The sequence below is a fragment of the Dendrobates tinctorius genome, unplaced genomic scaffold (assembly GCF_039654945.1).
Source record: "Dendrobates tinctorius isolate UK_male_01 unplaced genomic scaffold, ASM3965494v1 ptg000130l, whole genome shotgun sequence".
NCBI lineage: Eukaryota > Metazoa > Chordata > Amphibia > Anura > Dendrobatidae > Dendrobates > Dendrobates tinctorius.
This window is the reverse complement of record NW_027361798.1, coordinates 283,632-304,617: the sequence shown is the minus strand read 5'-3', so window position 1 is coordinate 304,617 and position 20,986 is coordinate 283,632. Positions and strand designations below refer to the sequence as shown.

Below are 20,986 nucleotides of genomic sequence, written 5' to 3'. Positions count from 1 at the left end.
TTGACCAATAGGGGCAGTATACAAAGAGATGAGGAGGGGGCCTAGAACCGATCCTTGAGGAACCCCAACAGTAAGGGGAAGGTGAGAGGAGGAGGAACCGGCAAAAGATACAGTAAAGGAGCGATCAGAGAGATAGGAGGAGAACCAGGAGAGAACGGTGTCCTTGAGGCCAATGGAACGGAGCATAGTGAGGAGGAGCTGATGATCCACAGTGTCGAATGCTGCAGAGAGATCCAAGAGAATTAGCATGGAGTAATGACCATTAGATTTAGCTGTTAATAGATCATTAGAGACTTTAGTGAGGGCAGTTTCAGTAGAGTGTAAAGAGCGGAAACCGGATTGTAGATGGTCAAGAAGAGAGTTATCAGAGAGATAGCGGATCAGACGGGAGTGGACCAGGCGTTCCAGGAGTTTAGAGATGAATGGAAGATTAGAGACAGGTCTATAGTCAGCGGCAAAGTTTTGGTCGAGGGATGGTTTTTTAAATAATTAATGTATGATGGCATGCTTACACACCCCTGCATGCTGAATGGCCATACTATATATATATATATATATATATATATATATATATATATATATATATATATATATATATATATATACTTACCTCTCTCCTATTGGTGCCACCCCCTGACGAAGGCAGCGGGCTGAAATGCGCGTTGGGGAGGGTGCCTTTCCAGGAGACCAGGAGGACACTACACTACTCTGTAAGTTATCTGCTACCATTATGATTTGACAGTACCTACTTATGTTCACTTGTCCTCCTGGCCTTGAATGTCCGTTGTGGTTACACTGACACCCGGTGGTGTATTTTTGCATATGCACTTTATCACTTTATTCAGCAAGTGTTTACTCCATTCTGTGTATTCAATGATTCTGATAGACTGACACCTGGTGGTGCAATTTTGCATTTACACTACATTTTTTAGGTTTCTTAGTGTAGTTTGCACTTTTTGATATATTTATATTTGCCTGTGTAAGTTTGGCACTTAACATTTATATATTTTCATATTACCACTTGCGTCACATATTTTTGAGTGCACTATTTACAGTGGGGAAAAAAAGTATTTAGTCAGTCAGCAATAGTGCAAGTTCCACCACTTAAAAAGATGAGAGGCGTCTGTAATTTACATCATAGGTAGACCTCAACTATGGGAGACAAACTGAGAAAAAAAAATCCAGAAAATCACATTGTCTGTTTTTTTTTTTCATTTTATTTGCATATTATGGTGGAAAATAAGTATTTGGTCAGAAACAAAATTTCATCTCAATACTTTGTGATATATCCTTTGTTGGCAATGACAGAGGTCAAACGTTTTCTGTAAGCCTTCACAAGGTTGCCACACACTGTTGTTGGTATGTTGGCCCATTCCTCCGTGCAGATCTCCTCTAGAGCAGTGATGTTTTTGGCTTTTCGCTTGGCAACACGGACTTTCAACTCCCTCCAAAGGTTTTCTATAGGGTTGAGATCTGGAGACTGGCTAGGCCACTCCAGGACCTTGAAATGCTTCTTACAAAGCCACTCCTTCGTTGCCCTGGCGGTGTGCTTTGGATCATTGTCATGTTGAAAGACCCAGCCACGTTTCATCTTCAATGCCCTTGCTGATGGAAGGAGGTTTGCACTCAAAATCTCACGATACATGGCCCCATTCATTCTTTCATGTACCCGGATCAGTCATCCTGGCCCCTTTGCAGAGAAACAGCCCCAAAGCATGATGTTTCCACCACCATGCTTTACAGTAGGTATGGTGTTTGATGGATGCAACTCAGTATTCTTTTTCCTCCAAACACGACAAGTTGTGTTTCTACCAAACAGATCCAGTTTGGTTTCATCAGACCATAGGACATTCTCCCAAAACTCCTCTGGATCATCCAAATGCTCTCTAGCAAACTTCAGACGGGCCCGGACATGTACAGGCTTAAGCAGTGGGACACGTCTGGCACTGCAGGATCTGAGTCCATGGTGGCGTAGTGTGTTACTTATGGTAGGCCTTGTTACATTGGTCCCAGCTCTCTGCAGTTCATTCACTAGGTCCCCCCGCGTGGTTCTGGGATTTTTGCTCACCGTTCTTGTGATCATTCTGACCCCACGGGGTGGGATTTTGCGTGGAGCACCAGATCGAGGGAGATTATCAGTGGTTTTGTATGTCTTCCATTTTCTAATTATTGCTCCCACAGTTGATTTCTTCACTCCAAGCTGGTTGGCTATTGCAGATTCAGTCTTCCCAGCCTGGTGCAGGGCTACAATTTTGTTTCTGGTGTCCTTTGACAGCTCTTTGGTCTTCACCATAGTGGAGTTTGGAGTCAGACTGTTTGAGGGTGTGCACAGGTGTCTTTTTATACTGATAACAAGTTTAAACAGGTGCCATTACTACAGGTAATGAGTGGAGGAAAGAGGAGACTCTTAAAGAAGAAGTTACAGGTCTGTGAGAGCCAGAAATCTTGATTGCTTGTTTCTGACCAAATACTTATTTTCCACCATAATATGCAAATAAAATGAAAAAAAAACAGACAATGTGATTTTCTGGATTTTTTTTTCTCAGTTTGTCTCCCATAGTTGAGGTCTACCTATGATGTAAATTACAGACGCCTCTCATCTTTTTAAGTGGTGGAACTTGCACTATTGCTGACTGACTAAATACTTTTTTTCCCCACTGTATATGATATATACAATTGGTATTTTATAATATATATTTTTATATGCAAATCTCACACTTTGCTATATCCACATAGTTTTTTTACTACTGGATAAGTGCGCCCCATTTTCTTTTGCAGTATATAGACATGCATTGTAATTTCTTATATGTATTAAATTGATGTATTTTTTGTGTATTTTTGATGATTACATATCATTTTAACCTCACATATTAATAAATAAAAATATTTTTATTACAATCCTGAAATTTTTGGACATTTTAGTCGTTTTTTTCTTGTGGTTCTATGTCTGTTGTTTCCGATTGTCCAAATCGTTACCATAGTCCATTATTGCAGTGCTGATATTTCAATATGGAAAAAAAGGGTATTTTGTTTTTACTGTTTTACTACATTTGTGCAATATTAACCCCATTTCTCTTGCCACTCTGGGTTAATCCCGTTTTGTTGTTTATTAAATGAGGAGGGAAAGATACCGGAAGCGAGAGAGGTTGAATATTTTTGTTAGCTGAGTGGTGACAGCAGGGGAAAGGGACTGGAGGAGATGTGATGCAATGGGGTCACTGGTGCAAGTGGTAGGGCGAGAAGATGCAAGGAGCCTGATTACTTCTTCTGTGACTGGTTCAAAATCAGAGATTTAGCTAGATACAGTGGGGGAGGGAGGACAGTGCATGGTATGAGGGGAATGGGAGATAATTTCCTGTTGGATATGGTCAATTTTTCTTTGACACAATTGGCCAGATCGTCAGCGTGGAGATCCGTAGTTGAGGCCTGCACTCTTGGGTTGAGTAGCGAATGAAAAGTGTCAAAGAGACGTTTCAGGTTATTGGATAGTGAGGTGATGAGAGTGTTGAAATAGGTTTGTTTTGAGAGGTGAAAGGCAGTGTTGTATGTTTTAACCCCTGAAGGACCAAGCCATTTTGTAGGTTAATGACCAGGCCTTCATTTTGAAATCGGACCACTGTCACTTTATGCGCTTATAACTCTGGAACGCTTCAACAGATCCCGCGGATTCTGAGAATTTTTTTTCGTGACATATTGTACTTCATGTCAGTGGTAAAATTTCTACAAAACTTTGAGGAGTCCACCAAAATGGTGAGTGGCGAAAGCTTGTTCCTTAACATATTTCCCTGGAAAATCCATTTTGATTTCATTTTTGTATGTTTTAGTGTGCGCCTGTAAAACTGGCGTCACACTCTGACACAGCAGTAACCTGGGAGTTAGAAATTCTTCCAGGGGTCTTCACCATGATGTTTTCATGTCATTTGAGCACGGTTTCCATCATTCTCAGACGTTTATAGACTTTAAAAGGACCCCCGGGGGGAGGGGGGGGGTCTGTCGCAGTAAAAATACTCGGTTTTCCCATAGACTAACATTGGGCTCGTTGCTCGGGTCGAGTACCCGAGTATTCCAATTTGCTCGACCCGAGCATTTTAGTGCTCGCCCATCACTATTAACCAACCATGAGGAAGATACATATTAAACAACAGCTGAGAGTCTGTACTTTAAGCCCACATTGATTGTATAACTGTATATTTAATACGTTTTGATGGACAGCTAAAATATAAAATCACATACACACACACGTACTTCTTAAAGGAAACCTGTCACCTGTTTTGGCCGCTATGACGTGTCCACTGCCTTTCAGGGCTTATCTACAGCATTCTATAATGCTGTAGATAAGCCCCTGGTCAAACCTGAATAAGAAAAATAGCTTTTATTATACTCACCCGGGGACAGGGGGTGGTACAGTCCGATGGGTGTTGTAGCTCTGCGTCCGGTGCCTCCCATCTTCTTGCGACGCCGCCTTCCTGCTTGCTTCATCGCTCACCGGCATCCTGCTCCTGGGCACAGGCGCACTTATCTGCCCAGTTGAGCAAATTCCTGCGACACCCATTGGACTGGACCCCCCCCCGGTGAGTATAATAAAAGTTATTTTTCTTATCTTTCAGGTCGGACCAGGGGTTTATCTACAGCATTATAGAATGCTGTAGATAAGCCCTGAAAGGCAGTGGCCGCATCTTATAGCAGCCAAAACAGGTACCAGGTTCTCTTTAATGTGGAATTAGATTGGTCAGTTGCCAATAGAATATTGAAGTGTTATACTATGTGCACACGCTGCGGATTCACCCGCGGATTTGTATCTGCGGATCCGCAGGTAAAACCGCAGGTAAAATGACCTGCGGTTTTACCTGCGGATTGGCCAGCGGTTTTCCCCTGCGGTTTGACACCTGGACAATGGAATAGGTGGCAAACCGCAGCTGAATCCGCAGAAAGAATTGACAATTCTTTCTGCGAATTCAAAACCGCAACTTTCCCACAGTTGAAAATCCGCAGCATGTGCACAGCAGAATGTAAATCACATAGACTTACATTGCACTGTACACTATCTGCAGAACTGCTGCAGATCCGCAGTGGCCAAATCCGCAGCAGAATCCACAGCGTGTGCACATAGCCTTAATATGGCACTAAGATATAGCCTATTGGCTGCTCAATTGACATTAGAATATGTTGGACCATTGATCATCTCATATTAGAAAACATAGTAACATAGTTAGCAAGGCCGAAAAAAGACATTTGACCATCCAGTTCAGCCTATATTCCATCAGAATAAATCCCCAGATCCAACAGGATCCTCCTGTTGCAGTCACTCCTGTGGATTACTTTGTGGGTCAGCAACCCAGAAGCTTACCTTGTATCACCCTTCTGTCCACACAAGAGCCATTTCCGTGCTGGATCATATACTCACCTCAAGGTAGGCAGACGTTTTCTCTCACTTATCCGTTCGCCATACCTCTATGACCTTTCTAGTTATTACTTTTCTGATTATATTTTGATTGGGTATTCTGGCTTACACAGCAGCAACTTCAGCGCGGTGCTTCCTTGTTGTTTTTTCAAACTTTTTTTCTGCCAGCCATTAGCACAGAGGCTGTTCAAGCACCGTCAGCTTTAGTTTGTACTAGGAGGAGCGCCAGTATATATATACCTACATTGATTCTCTGTTTAATATATTAGCTTTTTCCTCGTCATCGATTCGTTTTACTCTCCTTTGTGCTTCTCTGTTTCCTTTTTGGCAGCTTTAATTATTTTTTTAGATAAAGTATTTTTCTCCCTATAGTTGTTAGATCTTCAGCGGGGCCGTCCTGCTTTAGTAGTGTAAATGCTTTCTTGTTACTGGTAATTGCCCCTCTGACTTCTGTGTTTAGCCACATTGGGTTTTTCCTAGTTCTTGTCCTTTTGTTCCCACAAGGTATAAACCGCTTACAGCACCTATTAAGGATGTTCTTACACATTTCCCATTTATTTTCTGTATTCTTATTTCTGAGGACATTGTCCCAGTCACACAGATTCAGGGCATCTCTAAGCTGGTCACACTTTGCCTTCCTAAAGGTCAGTGTTTTTGTGACTCCCTGACATGTCCCCCTAGCGAAACACAAGTGACACTGTACAATATTGTGGTCGCTATTTTCCTAGATGCCCAACAACCTGCAGATCTGTTATTCTGTCAGGTCTGTTAGATAGTATTAGGTGTAAAGTGCTGCTCCTCTGGTCGGATTCTGCACCAATAGTGAGAGATAATTCTTCTTGGTTATTAGCAGAAACCTGTCGCCTTTATGGGTTTTGCAGGTCTCTGTTTCCCAGTTAATATCCGGGTAGTTAAAGTCCCCCATAACAAGGACCTCATTATGGGTTGCAGCTTCATCTATCTGCCTTAGTAGTAAACTTTCCATGAATTCTGTTATATTTGGGGGGTGTAACAGACCCCAAAGAGAATTTTGTTACTATTTTTCCCTCCATGTATTTCGACCCATATGGACTCGACCTCCTCATTCCCTTCGCTAATATCTTCCCTTAAAGTGGACTTTAGACAAGACTTTACATAAAGACAAACCCCTCCTCCTCCTCTCCGATTTTTACGATCCTTTCTAAACAGACTGTCACCCTGTAAGGTAACTGCCCGGTCATAGCTTTCATCTCACCATGTCTCAGTTATTCCTACTATGTCATAGTTCCCTGTAGATATTTCTGCTTCTAGGTCTTCCATCTTGTTTGTCAGGCTTCTGGCGTTTGCGAGCATGCAGGTTAGAGGATTTTGTTTTGTTCCAATTTTCTTCCCTCCCTTCTGAGTATGTTGTCTTGGGTCTTCTTTGCCGCACCTCATATCCTTCATCAGTATAATATCTGGTTTCATGTTCGTGTCTAACGTTTTTCTTCCCGTCCCCTCTTCTTCTAGTTTAATGCCCTCCTGATGAGTGTAGCGAGTCTTCTGGCGAATGTGTGTTTCCCAGGTTTGTTGAGGTGTAGTCCGTCTCTGGCGAGGAGTCCATCGTACAGGTCATTCACACCGTGCTCCAGGAATCCGAAACCTTGTTGACTGCACCATCGTCTTAGCCAGTTGAGGCGTTTAATACATTAGAACGCTGATCATCCAATACGATATTAGAAATACAACACTATATAATGAAAGAGATTCTCCTTTTAAATTTAAAATTGAAAGAAATTAACTGGAGAATACGTTGGTAAACATGTCATGTGTAGTTCACACTGGCCATTAAATTGACAACATTTTTGACACATGGTAAGGTGTTAACACTAGAGGTTACTAGGACAGTCCTGATTGGGTATACCTTGATGTTGGAGGGATTGCTATTATGCATTTTTGTTTTTTTTTATCAAAAACAGTGTTTACTATGGCCTGTTTCACACTTCAGTTTTTTGTGTCAGTCAAAATCTGCCAAAAAGGCGGAAAGCGGATCCGTTATTAACTGATGTGAACGGATGCCACCGGATGGAACCGCTGCCCGGGAAGGAAGGAAAGAAAAAGAGAGAGAGAAAGAAAGAAAGAAAGAAAGAAAGAAAGAGAGAGAAAGAGAGAGAAAGAGAAAGAAAGAGAAAGAAAGAGAAAGAAAGAGAGAGAAAGAGAGAGAAAGAGAGAGAAAGAGAGAGAAAGAGAGAGAAAGAGAGAGAATTTTTCGTCAGCCAGAAAGGATTTCAGGGTTAAATTTCCGGCTGACTTCATTTCTCTGGGCATGCGCACTGTAAAATGCGGATCCTGCAGCAAAAAAAAACGTTGCATGGTCCGTCCAGGCATGTCGGTGGACGCAAAAAATTTGGCGGATCCGCAAAAAAACGGATCTAACGGATGGCCATCCATCAAGATCCACCGGTAATGCAACTCAATGGGGAAAAAAACGGATCCGCAAAAAAAATGGTGGATCTTGACTGATTGTCAAAAACGGACGTGTGAAAGAGGCCTAAGTACTCACTGTTATTTATATGCACTGTCACTTTTTACTTACAGTGAAGGAAATAAGTATTTGATCCCTCGCTGATTTTGTAAGTTTCCCAATGACAAAGACATGAACAGTCTATAATTTTAAGGGCAGGTTTATTTTACCATTGAGAGATAGAATATCAAAAATAAAATCCAGAAAATCACATTGTATAAATTTGCATTTTGCAGTGAGAAATAAGTATTTGATCCCCTACCAACCATTGCGCTCCGGCTCCTACAGGCCGGTTAGACGCTCCCAATCACCTTGTTACCAGCATTACAGACAGCGGACTTACATAATCACCGTTATAAAAGACTCCTGTCCACAGACTCAATCAGTCAGACTCTAACCTCTACAACATGGGCAAGACCAAAGAGCTTTATAAGGATGTCAGGGACAAGATCATAGACCTGCACAACACTGGGATGGGCTACAGAACCAGAAGTAAGACGCTGGGTGAGAAGGAGACAACTGTTGGTGCAATAGGAAGACGATAGTGAGTTAACTGAGAGTCAGTCAGTCAGCTCCCTACAATAGTGTGAGGGGAAGTTTGTGGCTTTATCCGTCTTTCAGACTTGAATTTGCAAGAAAACAAAAGCGTGTAAAAGCCGAACAGTGCAAAAGTGTTCAGGAGAAAACAAAATACCGCGCCGGTCCCTGGGGGAGGCCGATCCCTGGAGGAGGCTGGTCCCTGGAGGAGGCCGGTCCCTGGAGGAGGCCGGTCCCTGGAGGAGGCCGATCCCTGGAGGAGGCCGATCCCTGGAGGAGGCCGGTCCCTGGAGGAGGCCGATCCCTGGAGGCCGGTCCTTGGAGGAGGCCGATCCCTGGAGGAGGCCGATCCCTGGAGGAGGCCGGTCCCTGGAGGAGGCCGATCCCTGGAGGAGGCCGGTCCCTGGAGGAGGCCGATCCCTGGAGGAGGCCGGTCCCTGGAGGAGGCCGATCCCTGGAGGAGGCCGATCCCTGGAGGCCGGTCCTTGGAGGAGGCCGATCCCTGGAGGAGGCCGGTCCCTGGAGGAGGCCGGTCCCTGGAGGAGGCCGATCCCTGGAGGAGGCCGATCCCTGGAGGCCGGTCCCTGGAGGAGGCCGGTCCCTGGAGGAGGCCGATCCCTGGAGGCCGGTCCCTGGAGGAGGCCGATCCCTGGAGGAGGCCGATCCCTGGAGGCCGGTCCTTGGAGGAGGCCGATCCCTGGAGGAGGCCGGTCCCTGGAGGAGGCCGATCCCTGGAGGAGGCCGATCCCTGGAGGAGGCCGGTCCCTGGAGGAGGCCGATCCCTGGAGGAGGCCGATCCCTGGAGGAGGCCGATCCCTGGAGGAGGCCGGTCCCTGGAGGAGGCCGATCCCTGGAGGAGGCCGGTCCCTGGGAGTGATTACACCTGATAGGTGAAATAGAAATGTAATCGCAGCTTTTCCCTCATTTGTCCTTTCAAATATTTAATAAAGATGGAAAAGTCGTTCTTGGTTATCACTGACCTGAATCCGCAGTCGTCAGGCGGCGCCGTGAGGTAAAACCGCCCCGATACTTTGTGTGTCGCGATTTTTTATTCTCACCACCACTGACACCACAGAAGAGTTTCCCGCCGAGAATGGTCATGTGACCCCTTAAGGACCTGCGCCTGCGCACAGCTATTCAGCTAAGGACCTCGCGGCCATTTTGCTCCTCTCATCCTGACCCGAATGCCCAGGTGTCCTTCCAGTGACAGGGAGTGGTAAGATGGCGACGGGAAGAGCTGTCATCGCTGTCAGAGAGGGCGGGGCCTGGAGCTGTGACTTCCCTTCCAGCCGGGAAAGATGGCGGCGGCGTGTCTGGTGTTCCGGAGGTCGCTGCGGGCGGGTCAGCAGCTCGGACGGCGAGCAGCCTGGCCAGTGGCGCCTCAGGTGAGAGGGCAGCGGGGGAAGTGATGGTTGGAGCCGGGGGCCCCGCAGGGTGACGGGCGGAGCGGAGAGCCGGTGACCGGGCGGTGAATGAAGGTCACGGGGGAGAGAGAGGAAGGCTGGGCCCGGAGGCTGCGGACACGGCGCAGTGTGAGCTCCGGGGTCACGGGCGGGAGGAGAAAGCGCAGGTAGGCCCACGGTGCGGAGACCCCCGGGAGCAGCCGGAGCCCCCCCACGGTGCGGAGACCCCCGGGAGCAGCCGGAGCCCCCCCACAGTGCGGAGACCCCCCGGGAGCAGCCGGAGCCCCCCCACAATGCGGAGACCCCCCGGGAGCAGCCGGAGCCCCCCCACGGTGCGGAGACCCCCGGGAGCAGCCGGAGCCCCCCCACGGTGCGGAGACCCCCCGGGAGCAGCCGGAGCCCCCCCACGGTGCGGAGACCCCCCGGGAGCAGCCGGAGCCCCCCCACAGTGCGGAGACCCCCGGGAGCAGCCGGAGCCCCCCCACGGTGCGGAGACCCCCGGGAGCAGCCGGAGCCCCCCCACGGTGCGGAGACCCCCCGGGAGCAGCCGGAGCCCCCCCACGGTGCGGAGACCCCCCGGGAGCAGCCGGAGCCCCCCCACAGTGCGGAGACCCCCCGGGAGCAGCCGGAGCCCCCCCACAGTGCGGAGACCCCCGGGAGCAGCCGGAGCCCCCCCACGGTGCGGAGACCCCCGGGAGCAGCCGGAGACCCCCGGGAGCAGCCGGAGCCCCCCCACGGTGCGGAGACCCCCGGGAGCAGCCGGAGACCCCCGGGAGCAGCCGGAGCCCCCCCACGGTGCGGAGACCCCCGGGAGCAGCCGGAGACCCCCGGGAGCAGCCGGAGCCCCCCCACGGTGCGGAGACCCCCGGGAGCAGCCGGAGCCCCCCCACGGTGCGGAGACCCCCCCGGGAGCAGCCGGAGCCCCCCCACGGTGCGGAGACCCCCCGGGAGCAGCCGGAGCCCCCCCACGGTGCGGAGACCCCCCGGGAGCAGCCGGAGCCCCCCCACGGTGCGGAGACCCCCCGGGAGCAGCCGGAGCCCCCCCCACGGTGCGGAGACCCCCCGGGAGCAGCCGGAGCCCCCCCCACGGTGCGGAGACCCCCCGGGAGCAGCCGGAGCCCCCCCCACGGTGCGGAGACCCCCCCGGGAGCAGCCGGAGCCCCCCCACGGTGCGGAGACCCCCCCGGGAGCAGCCGGAGCCCCCCCACGGTGCGGAGACCCCCCCGGGAGCAGCCGGAGCCCCCCCACGGTGCGGAGCCCCCCCACGGTGCGGAGACCCCCCCGGGAGCAGCCGGAGCCCCCCCACGGTGCGGAGACCCCCCCGGGAGCAGCCGGAGCCCCCCCACGGTGCGGAGACCCCCCCGGGAGCAGCCGGAGCCCCCCCACGGTGCGGAGACCCCCCCGGGAGCAGCCGGAGCCCCCCCACGGTGCGGAGACCCCCCCGGGAGCAGCCGGAGCCCCCCCACGGTGCGGAGACCCCCCCGGGAGCAGCCGGAGCCCCCCCACGGTGCGGAGACCCCCCCGGGAGCAGCCGGAGCCCCCCCACGGTGCGGAGACCCCCCCGGGAGCAGCCGGAGCCCCCCCACGGTGCGGAGACCCCCCCGGGAGCAGCCGGAGCCCCCCCACGGTGCGGAGACCCCCCCGGGAGCAGCCGGAGCCCCCCCACGGTGCGGAGACCCCCCCGGGAGCAGCCGGAGCCCCCCCACGGTGCGGAGACCCCCCCGGGAGCAGCCGGAGCCCCCCCACGGTGCGGAGACCCCCCCGGGAGCAGCCGGAGCCCCCCCACGGTGCGGAGACCCCCCCGGGAGCAGCCGGAGCCCCCCCACGGTGCGGAGACCCCCCCGGGAGCAGCCGGAGCCCCCCCACGGTGCGGAGACCCCCCCGGGAGCAGCCGGAGCCCCCCCACGGTGCGGAGACCCCCCCGGGAGCAGCCGGAGCCCCCCCACGGTGCGGAGACCCCCCCGGGAGCAGCCGGAGCCCCCCCACGGTGCGGAGACCCCCCCGGGAGCAGCCGGAGCCCCCCCACGGTGCGGAGACCCCCCCGGGAGCAGCCGGAGCCCCCCACGGTGCGGAGACCCCCCCGGGAGCAGCCGGAGCCCCCCCACGGTGCGGAGACCCCCCCCGGGAGCAGCCGGAGCCCCCCCACGGTGCGGAGACCCCCCGGGAGCAGCCGGAGCCCCCCCACAGTGCGGAGACCCCCCGGGAGCAGCCGGAGCCCCCCCACAGTGCGGAGACCCCCCGGGAGCAGCCGGAGCCCCCCCACAGTGCGGAGACCCCCCCCCCCCGGGAGCAGCCGGGGCCCCCCCACGGTGCGGGAGACCCCCCCACGGTGCGGGAGACCCCCCCCCCGGGAGCAGCCGGGGCCCCCCCACGGTGCGGGAGACCCCCCCCCCCGGGAGCAGCCGGGGCCCCCCCACGGGAGCGGACACCCCCCCCCCCCCCCCGGGAGCAGCCGGGGCCCCCCCACGGTGCGGGACACCCCCCCCCCCCCCCCCCGGGGAGCAGCCGGGGCCCCCCCACGGTGCGGGACACCCCCCCCCCCCCCCGGGAGCAGCCGGGGCCCCCCCACGGTGCGGGAGACCCCCCCCCCCCCCCCGGGAGCAGCCGGGGCCCGGTGCACCCCGCAGTATGTATGAAGTATGAAGACGCCTCCAGAACCTCAGGAGCCGCCGGGAGGCCGGTCCCTGGAGGAGGCCGGTCCCTGGAGGAGGCCGGTCCCTGGAGGAGGCCGGTCCCTGGAGGAGGCCGGTCCCTGGAGGAGGCCGGTCCCTGGAGCCCCCCCACGGTGCGGAGACCCCCCGGGAGCAGCCGGAGCCCCCCCACGGTGCGGAGACCCCCCGGGAGCAGCCGGAGCCCCCCCACGGTGCGGAGACCCCCCCGGGAGCAGCCGGAGCCCCCCCACGGTGCGGAGACCCCCCCGGGAGCAGCCGGAGCCCCCCCACGGTGCGGAGACCCCCCCGGGAGCAGCCGGGGCCCCCCCACGGTGCGGGAGACCCCCGGGATCAGCCGGGGCCCCCCCACGGTGCGGGAGACCCCCGGGAGCAGCCGGGGCCCCCCCACGGTGCGGGACACCCCCCCCCCCCCCCCCCCCCCCCCGGGAGCAGCCGGGGCCCCCCCACGGTGCGGGAGACCCCCCCCCCCCCCCCCCGGGAGCAGCCGGGGCCCGGTGCACCCCGCAGTATGTATGAAGTATGAAGACGCCTCCAGAACCTCAGGAGCCGCCGGGGCTCGTGCTGCCGTTGTACGGTCGCTTGTTGGTCCGTCACAGCGGCTTATGTGCCATCATGGCCAGTGGTTGGTGATGGATGTGTCGTGTCTGTTGGTAAACTGCTGATTACTGGGGTCTGATTGCTGTGTCCCCTCACAATCCTGATATCAGGTCTCCGTGGCCCCATCTTAAATGTAGTGGAAGTGCCCTCGGCCTCTGCTTCAGTCATTCGTCTACGGGACAAACAAGTGCTGCGTTCGGCCGTTTCCGGCAGTCTCACAGACAAATGGAGCGGAGGCCAAGCACAGCACTCATTGGCTCCATTCATTGAGGCTGAGCATGGGTACCTCTGCTATGTCCATGATGGGGCCATGGCGCCCTGATATCGTGGAGGTGGGGCACAACAGTTGGACCACCACGAAGCCTCATTTTGTTACCTATTAATGATGAGTGAATATGTTCAGATAACGTCTTGTGCTCGGGTGTTACCCGAGTATCTTGTAGTGCTCGTATATTATGTTCGAGTCCCTGTGGCTGCCTGATTTGTGGCTGTTCGACAGCCTGGACACGTGGGGATTGCCTGTTTGGAGAAACGAGCTGATCTTTGGTGATCTGATTTGCAGCACCCCCCACGATCCTGATATTGGAGCTGTGCGGCAGTTTTGCATAGATCTCATCGGCCTCCACTCCATCCATTGTCTATGGGACTGTTGAGTTCCCATCTCTGCTCCTCGCATGTCTGGGCTGCACAGACCTGATCAGGTTTGTGGGGGACCCCTGTGTCTGTGGTATCATGTTAATGAAGAATTTTGCTCCAATTGTGACTTTGTATTTGTTCTGCGCATTTTCTGGAGATGTCGGTGACTGGTCCAGACTGTGACTTTTATGTAGAGCTGCATTCATACGTGCCGCACTAAACACCTGACTCCCAAGTTCTTTTCCCTTCTTTCACTGGTGGTGAGAAAAACAGTTTACCCTTTCCTTAAAATAGGGTGTAACATTGAATCGCTAGGACCTAAGGATCTGCAAGAAGGAGGCTCTGCGGCCGGTTCTTGCTTGGAGCAGTGGTGCGTATGCTTGTTGTCTGGGACTGCTGGCAATGCCGCGTCTGCCCTCTGCTGTCTCAGACAATGTGTGGAGCGGAGGGCGAGCACACATCGCTGCTCCATACAAGACCAGGCCGCAGCGCAGCAGCTTAAAGCTGGTGTAACAAATGGCGGGAAACAATACTAAATACGGCTTGGAACGAGCAATAAGTCCTCTGATAATTATAGACCCCAGTCACGGCTCGGGTGTGTAGATGGGTCATCCAGGCCGCTGTGCGGTCTCCATACGAGATCCAGTGACTGATAAAGGTCGATGACCAGTTCTAGCCAATGCTATACTCTGGAGACGCTCATATACCACATGTCCTTACAGGGGTTGTCCAATGCTGAACAAATCGTTCGAAATGTCCTTTACGCGCTCAATAAAACAAAAAGCAGCTTAACTCCTGGACTGGAGCCGCTCCAGAGGATGTCAGTGGCTGGAGCTACAGAGACTTTGGTCATGATGCTTTGCAACCCACTCGTAAGCCACTCATGCTCCCCCTAGCACAATGTTAGAGTATTGGATGCTGATTTAATGGACAGTTACTGTGCAGATTACACAGGTTTATAGATGGCTGTGATCCATTGAGGCCCTATATCCAGATCGGCTCCCACTTTGGGCAGCCATTGAGCATTTCCCAACATTGACAGCCGATCATAGGTGACTCCCTGGCGATGCTCTTGCTTGTCCATGCCATGCTCTTCTGGGGTGAATAAACCCTTACACCACCTGTCACCTCAACCGTACACCAAACAGACCCATTCATCTCCACCAAAGTCATCATCACTCATGTGACCCCCTGATTGGCGGGCTATAGATTGGGGCATGGGAACAGGTGGTTGAGTTGACCGGATAAATCGGGTGGAGGTGGGTTCATCAGTGATTAAGGTCGAGAGGGCTACATGACGTCTCAAGTCTGACAACAGTATTTGTTAGACAATTAGTGAGACAAAGATCATCACCCGATAATTGTAAGGCTAAGTTCACACGTACCAGAACGCTCGCGGAAATTACCGCGAGAATTCCGGAATTCCATTCCGCGGAAAAATCGCATTTTAAATTCCCGCGATTTTCCCACGGAAAAACTAGCATTTTGCAAGCGTAATTAGCTTGCAAAATGCTAACGTTTTCCAAGCCATCTGTAGCATCGCTTGGAGAACTGATTGACAGGTTGGTCACACTCGTCACATAGTGTTTGACAAGTGTGACCAACTTTTTACTACTGATGCCGCCTATGCAGCATCAGTAGTAAAAGATAAAATGTAAAAAAAAAAATAAAAAATGGTGTTATTCTTACCTTCCGACGTCCCACGCAGCCTTCCCGCCTCTCTCCACGCTGCCGTTCCCAGTAATCCTTTGCGAAAATGCCCGCGATGACGTCTGTTCTCGCGGGATCGCGACGTCTCGCGGTAATTCGCAATGACGTCGCGAGAACGGACGCCATTGCGGGCATTTTCGCAAAGGCTTACTGGGACCGGGAGCGTGGAAACCGGTCGAGAAGGCTGCGCGGGACGTCGGAAGGGGAGAATATCAATATTTTTATTTTAAATTCTATTTTTTACAGGGATATGGTACCCAAAGCCCGGAGGACAGTCTCCTCTCCTCCGGACCGTGTGTACCATCCGCAATCGTTCTGGGCTGAGTTCACGCGTTGCATATTTTTAGCGTTTCCGCAGCGGTTTTAACTGCGAAAAATAAGCATCCCATGCATTCCTATGGGATTCAGCAATGCTGTGCTAATGCTGCGGTTTTTATCGTGGCGGAATCGCTTCGCGGTAAAAACCACAGCATGCTCATTAATTCCCATAGGAATGCATTGTTCCGCTTACTTCCCACATGTGGCTGTGCACACCATGCGGAAAGTAAGCAGAACATGTGCGGATGGTACCCACGGTCCGGAGGAGAGGAGACTGTCCTCCAGGCTTTGGGTACCATATCCCTGTAAAAAATAGAATTTAAAATAAAAAATATTGTTATTCTCACCTTCCGGCGCCCCGCGCAGCCTTCCCGCCTCTCTCCACGCTCTCGTTCCCAGTAATCCTTTGCGAAAATGCCCGCGATGGCGTCCGTTCTCGCGGGATCGTGAAGTCTCGCGGTCATTCGCGCGACGTCGCAATCCCACGAGAACGTACATCATCGCGGGCATTTTCGCAAAGGATTACTGGGAACGGCTGCGCGGGACGTCGGAAGGTGAGAATAACACCATTTTTTTTTTTTTTTTTTTTACATTTTATCTTTTACTACTGATGCTGCATAGGCGGCCTCAGTAGTAAAAAGTTGGTCACACTCGAGTGTGACCAACCTGTCAATCAGTTCTCCAAGCGATGCTACAGATCGCTTGGAAAACGCGGGAATTTAAAATGCGATTTTCCCGCGGAATGGAATTCCAGAACTCTTGCGGTAGAGTTCCGGTACGTGTGAACTTGTGCACAGCCACATGCGGAAAGTAAGCAGAACAATGCATTCCTATGGGTGCGGGATCGCCGCGATTCCGCAACATTAATGAGCATGCTGCGGTTTTTACCGCAAAGCGATTCCGCCGCGGTAAAAACCGCAGCGTTGGCACAGCATTGCGGAATCCCATAGGAATGTATCGAATGCTTATTTTTCGCGGCAAAATCACGCGGTTAAAACCGCCGCTGAAACGCAAAAAAGAAAATGCAACGTGTGAACTCAGCCTAAGGCCTCTTTCACACATCAGGTTTTCGCCGTCAGGCGCGATCCGGCGCTTTTGACAGAAACCGGATCCGGCGAAATGCAATGCCGGATCCGGTTTCCCCCCCATTGACTTGCATTTGCGCCGGATCGCGCCGGATGGCCATGCGTTTCATCCGGTTATCGCCGGATCCGGCAATGTGTCGCGATCCGGCGTCTGGAAAAAACGTCTACTGTAACGTTTTTTGTCTCCGGCGAAAAAGCCGGACACGCCGGATCCGGCGCGTCCGGCTTTTTCACACAATCAAAGCCTATGAGCGCCGCAATGCGCCGGATCCGGCGAAAGCCTAATCCGGCGGCCGGATCCGGTTTTTTGGTCTGAGCATGCTCAGTAGCTCTGCCCACAAGACATATATATAAAAGCAAGACAGTGGGACCCACAGCCACACCCAACATGCCACCCAAGACAGCAACCAGGCGCAGGAGAAGGCAGGAGACATCTGCAGCAGCACCATCAGCACCACCCCAATTGGAGCAGCATGCTGAACAACGGGAGGGGAGTCCAGCAGCAGATGAGAGACGGTAATTATCAAATCACCCATTCCTCCAAACTAGGGCTATTGAATATCAACAGCCGCCCAATAGATGCAGCAGCAGCAGCAGCTGCAACACCACCCACAGGCATGGAGTATGGCCACCAGGAAGACAGCACATCATCTTCTGGGAGCCCTCCCTCGCATCGTCAGCGTTTGACGGTAAGTTTTTATTTCCAAAATCCATCTTCTCTGTAATATATGTCTATTCATGGCCTTTTATTTCAAAACAGGAATCACAAGATGAAGAGGAGCTCCCAGAAGAAGAAGGAAGGGGTGGACAGACACCTGGAGTGGGCTTACAATTGGTAAGTTTTTTGCATCAAACGCAGAAACACAACATCACACTACACACAACACATAGAAAACAATGTTCTGCAGACCACACACAGCAAACAAATGCCTACATCCAAAGACATAACTTTTTTTGTTTTCTTCTCTAGTCTTCCCAATCTGGTGCTTGGCCAAGAGGTGCTCGCAGTGCCTCCCAGGGTCGTCGGCGACAGCAACGCGGCGGTCACCAGCGTGTAAGTATAAATATTTTTGCTTTGTTTTTTTGCACTTTTTATTTAATTTCTTTTGTGGAGGCTAATTATGTTATTTTTGTCTTTTTCTTTAACAGCCTTCACAGCGTGCTCCCGACTCTGACGGTGAGGATGGAGGACTCGATGTGGACCACCTCATCGATCTCGTCAGAGAAAGGGAGCCGCTCTGGAATATGGCTGACCACCGCCACGCTGACCTGATCGTTACCCGACGACTCTGGGAGGAAATCTGTTCGCTCCTTGTGGGCCGCTGGGAGGACCTCGATGTTCGGGCCCAGATTACAGAGCGTAAGTATATACAGTACCGGTTGCTTGATTTAAACCAGTGTTTCCCGAACTCCAGTCCTCGTGGTCCCCACGGATCATGTGTTCAGGATTTCTATTTACTATGGAAATCCTGAAAACATGACCCCTGGGGACCATGAGGACTGGAGTTTGGGAAACACTGATGTTGTATACTAACCACTCCTTTCTCGTTTCAGGGAACAGAATTGTGAATCGGTGGCGGTCTGTGAGGGATCGTTTCAAGAAGGAGTTCAATAAAGAGATGCGGGCCCCGAGTGGATCTGGAGGACGCAGGAGCAAGTACAAGTACGCACAAGCCCTGTCGTTCCTCCGGGAAACAATGCTCACCAGAAGGTAAATATTACACACCACATGTGAAAAAAAATGTTAGATGTAAATTTTTTTTTCAGCCAGGGCCATACCATGTCAGTATTTTAATTGTTTTTTTTTCTCTTTATTCCACAGCACGGTGAGCAGCACTCGGGAGCCTGCACGATTGGACCCTTCTGAGGCGATCCCTGAGGAGACCGGCACCGAGGGACACTTCGACCGCCCCGGTACATCTGCACCTTCCCAGCCTTCCCACACATTCGACCCATCTGTCCCATCCACCAGCACAGGAGCATCGTGGCCGCCTACATTACATGAAGCTGCTGGTGAGGAGATCGCTTTCCCTTTACCCCACCCTTCTGCCCCTGCCACCTCTAGTACACCTGCGGGTACTGGGTGGCAGCGGCAGAGGGGTCAGGAAAAGACTTATGCGCCAGAGTTCTTGCATCTGAATGCATCTTTCCAGAACTGTCTAAAAGTCTTGTCAAAGCAAATCTCCGCAGGCTATCAGCAGATCAACTCCAGCATTCTGGAGGTGAAGACACTTCTGCAAACCATGCATTCAGAAGCAAGATCTTCGCCAAACCACACCTTTTTCAGGTCTGTTGTGGAGCGCATGGAAACGCTCTCTCCTGCCCAGCAGATGCATGTAATGCATTCATGCCACGCTGCTCTCCAGCAAGTTACCTCCCAACCTCCTCCTCCCACCACAGTAGTTCCTCCACCTGCACCCCCTCCAGCCACTTTCCATCCTCCCCCTCCTATTACATCTACACTCCCTCCAGCCACTTTCCATCCTCCCCCTCCTATTACATCTACACCCCCTCCAGCCACTTTCCATCCTCCCCCTCCTATTACATACCATCCACCTCCAGCCACTTTCCATCCTCCCCCTCCTATTACATACCAGCCACCTCCCCAGCACCAGCCACCTCCCCAGCACCAGCCACCTCCCCACTTCCAGCAACCTGCCCCGTACCAGACATCTCCCCACTTCCAGCAACCTGCCTCGTACCAGACATCTCCCCACTTCCAGCAACCTGCCCCGTACCAGACATCTCCCCACTTCCAGCAACCTGCCCCGTACCAAACTCCTTCCCCATACAACTTGCCATCAACATCATCTGCTCCTACAGTCCCTGCCCAACCCTCCACTCCACCGCCCACCACCTCTTCTGCTTCCCACATGTCCACCCATTCTGTAGTTTTTTCCACACCTTCACCTCTAACTGTTCCTTCCCCACCACGATCCCAGTCCTCTCTCCACACTCCCAGTGTCGAAGTGTCCCGCAGCCCCTACAGCAGTATTTCCACCACACACTACACAGAATTATAATGTGTGTTTTTAAATAAAAATGACCAGTTTTATGGTTTCAAATTTTTATTAAACATGTTTATTAAAATTTTAAAAAAGTTTACTAAAAAAAACATTTTTCAATAAAAGTTAAATTATTTTACACTGGTTGTCTGTCATTTCTTTCTGCGGCGAAAAAGGTTAAATACAGGGTATTTAAAAGGTGAAATGGTATTCAAAACTAGGTATATAACTGTGGGTAAATTTTAGCTTTTTGCCACAGTTGTGTTCCTGGTTGTGTTTGAAGCAAAGTATTTCACCTAAAAAGTTGTGTTTATTGTTGGTGATTTCCTAACAATGTACACAACTTTTGTTAAAAGGTGAAATACTTTGCATAAAACACAACCAGGTACACACCTGTGGCCTAAAGCTAAAAATAGAGACCATGACAAGATAGCCAACTTTGGTTGGCAAAGGTATATACTGTTGGTACAGAAGGTACACAAGTTTGGTTAGGGCACAAATCTTTCACACTCTGTCATCCTGCCAGTGTACTCTGCCTTGAGGTGACATAAAGTATATTGCAAAATTGTCCCTCATTACTGAAACCGTCACAGAACTTCTAGTGGTAATGTCATGGTAATCTTGCAAGGTGGTTTCTTCAGAGGTGTCCTCAATGGAAATGGGTTCCTTGCAGATAACAAAATTGTGGAGTACCACGCACGCTTTGATCATCTCGTCCACAGTTTCTGTCTTGAGGTTGATCGCAGTCAATAGGACCCGCCATTTGGCTGTCAGAATACCAAAGGTACATTCAACCATTCTTCTTGCTCTTGTGAGGCGGTAATTAAAAATGCGTTTTGGTCTTGTCAATCCTCTGCTAGAGTACGGTTTCAAAAGGTGTTCTGACAGCTGGAAGGCTTCATCCCCTACACAGACAAATGGCATAGGTGGACCAGATGTTTGCGGCAGCGGTCTAGGTGGTGGGAACTGGAAGGTGTTTCCATACAGTTTACGCCCCATGGCAGACAGTTTGAAAACTTGAGAGTCATTGGAGCGGCCATAGGCCCCAATATCAACCGCAATAAATTTGTATTCCGCGTCAGCGATGGCCATGAGGACAATTGAAAAATATTTCTTGTAATTGAAATATTCCGATCCCGA

The 20,986-nt window shown here is 52.1% G+C and overlaps 1 protein-coding gene across 1 annotated transcript in view; it reads left to right on the top strand.

The window, feature by feature from the left end:
- The first annotated feature begins 9,650 nt into the window (after positions 1-9,650).
- The window catches only part of CYC1 (cytochrome c1), a 48,614-nt gene continuing 37,278 nt past the window's right edge, over positions 9,651-20,986 (top strand). The window contains exon 1 of the mRNA XM_073543225.1: positions 9,651-9,805. Coding sequence (XP_073399326.1) covers positions 9,719-9,805 — 87 coding nt within the window. The 5' untranslated portion in view covers positions 9,651-9,718. The remainder of the gene's footprint in view (positions 9,806-20,986) is intronic.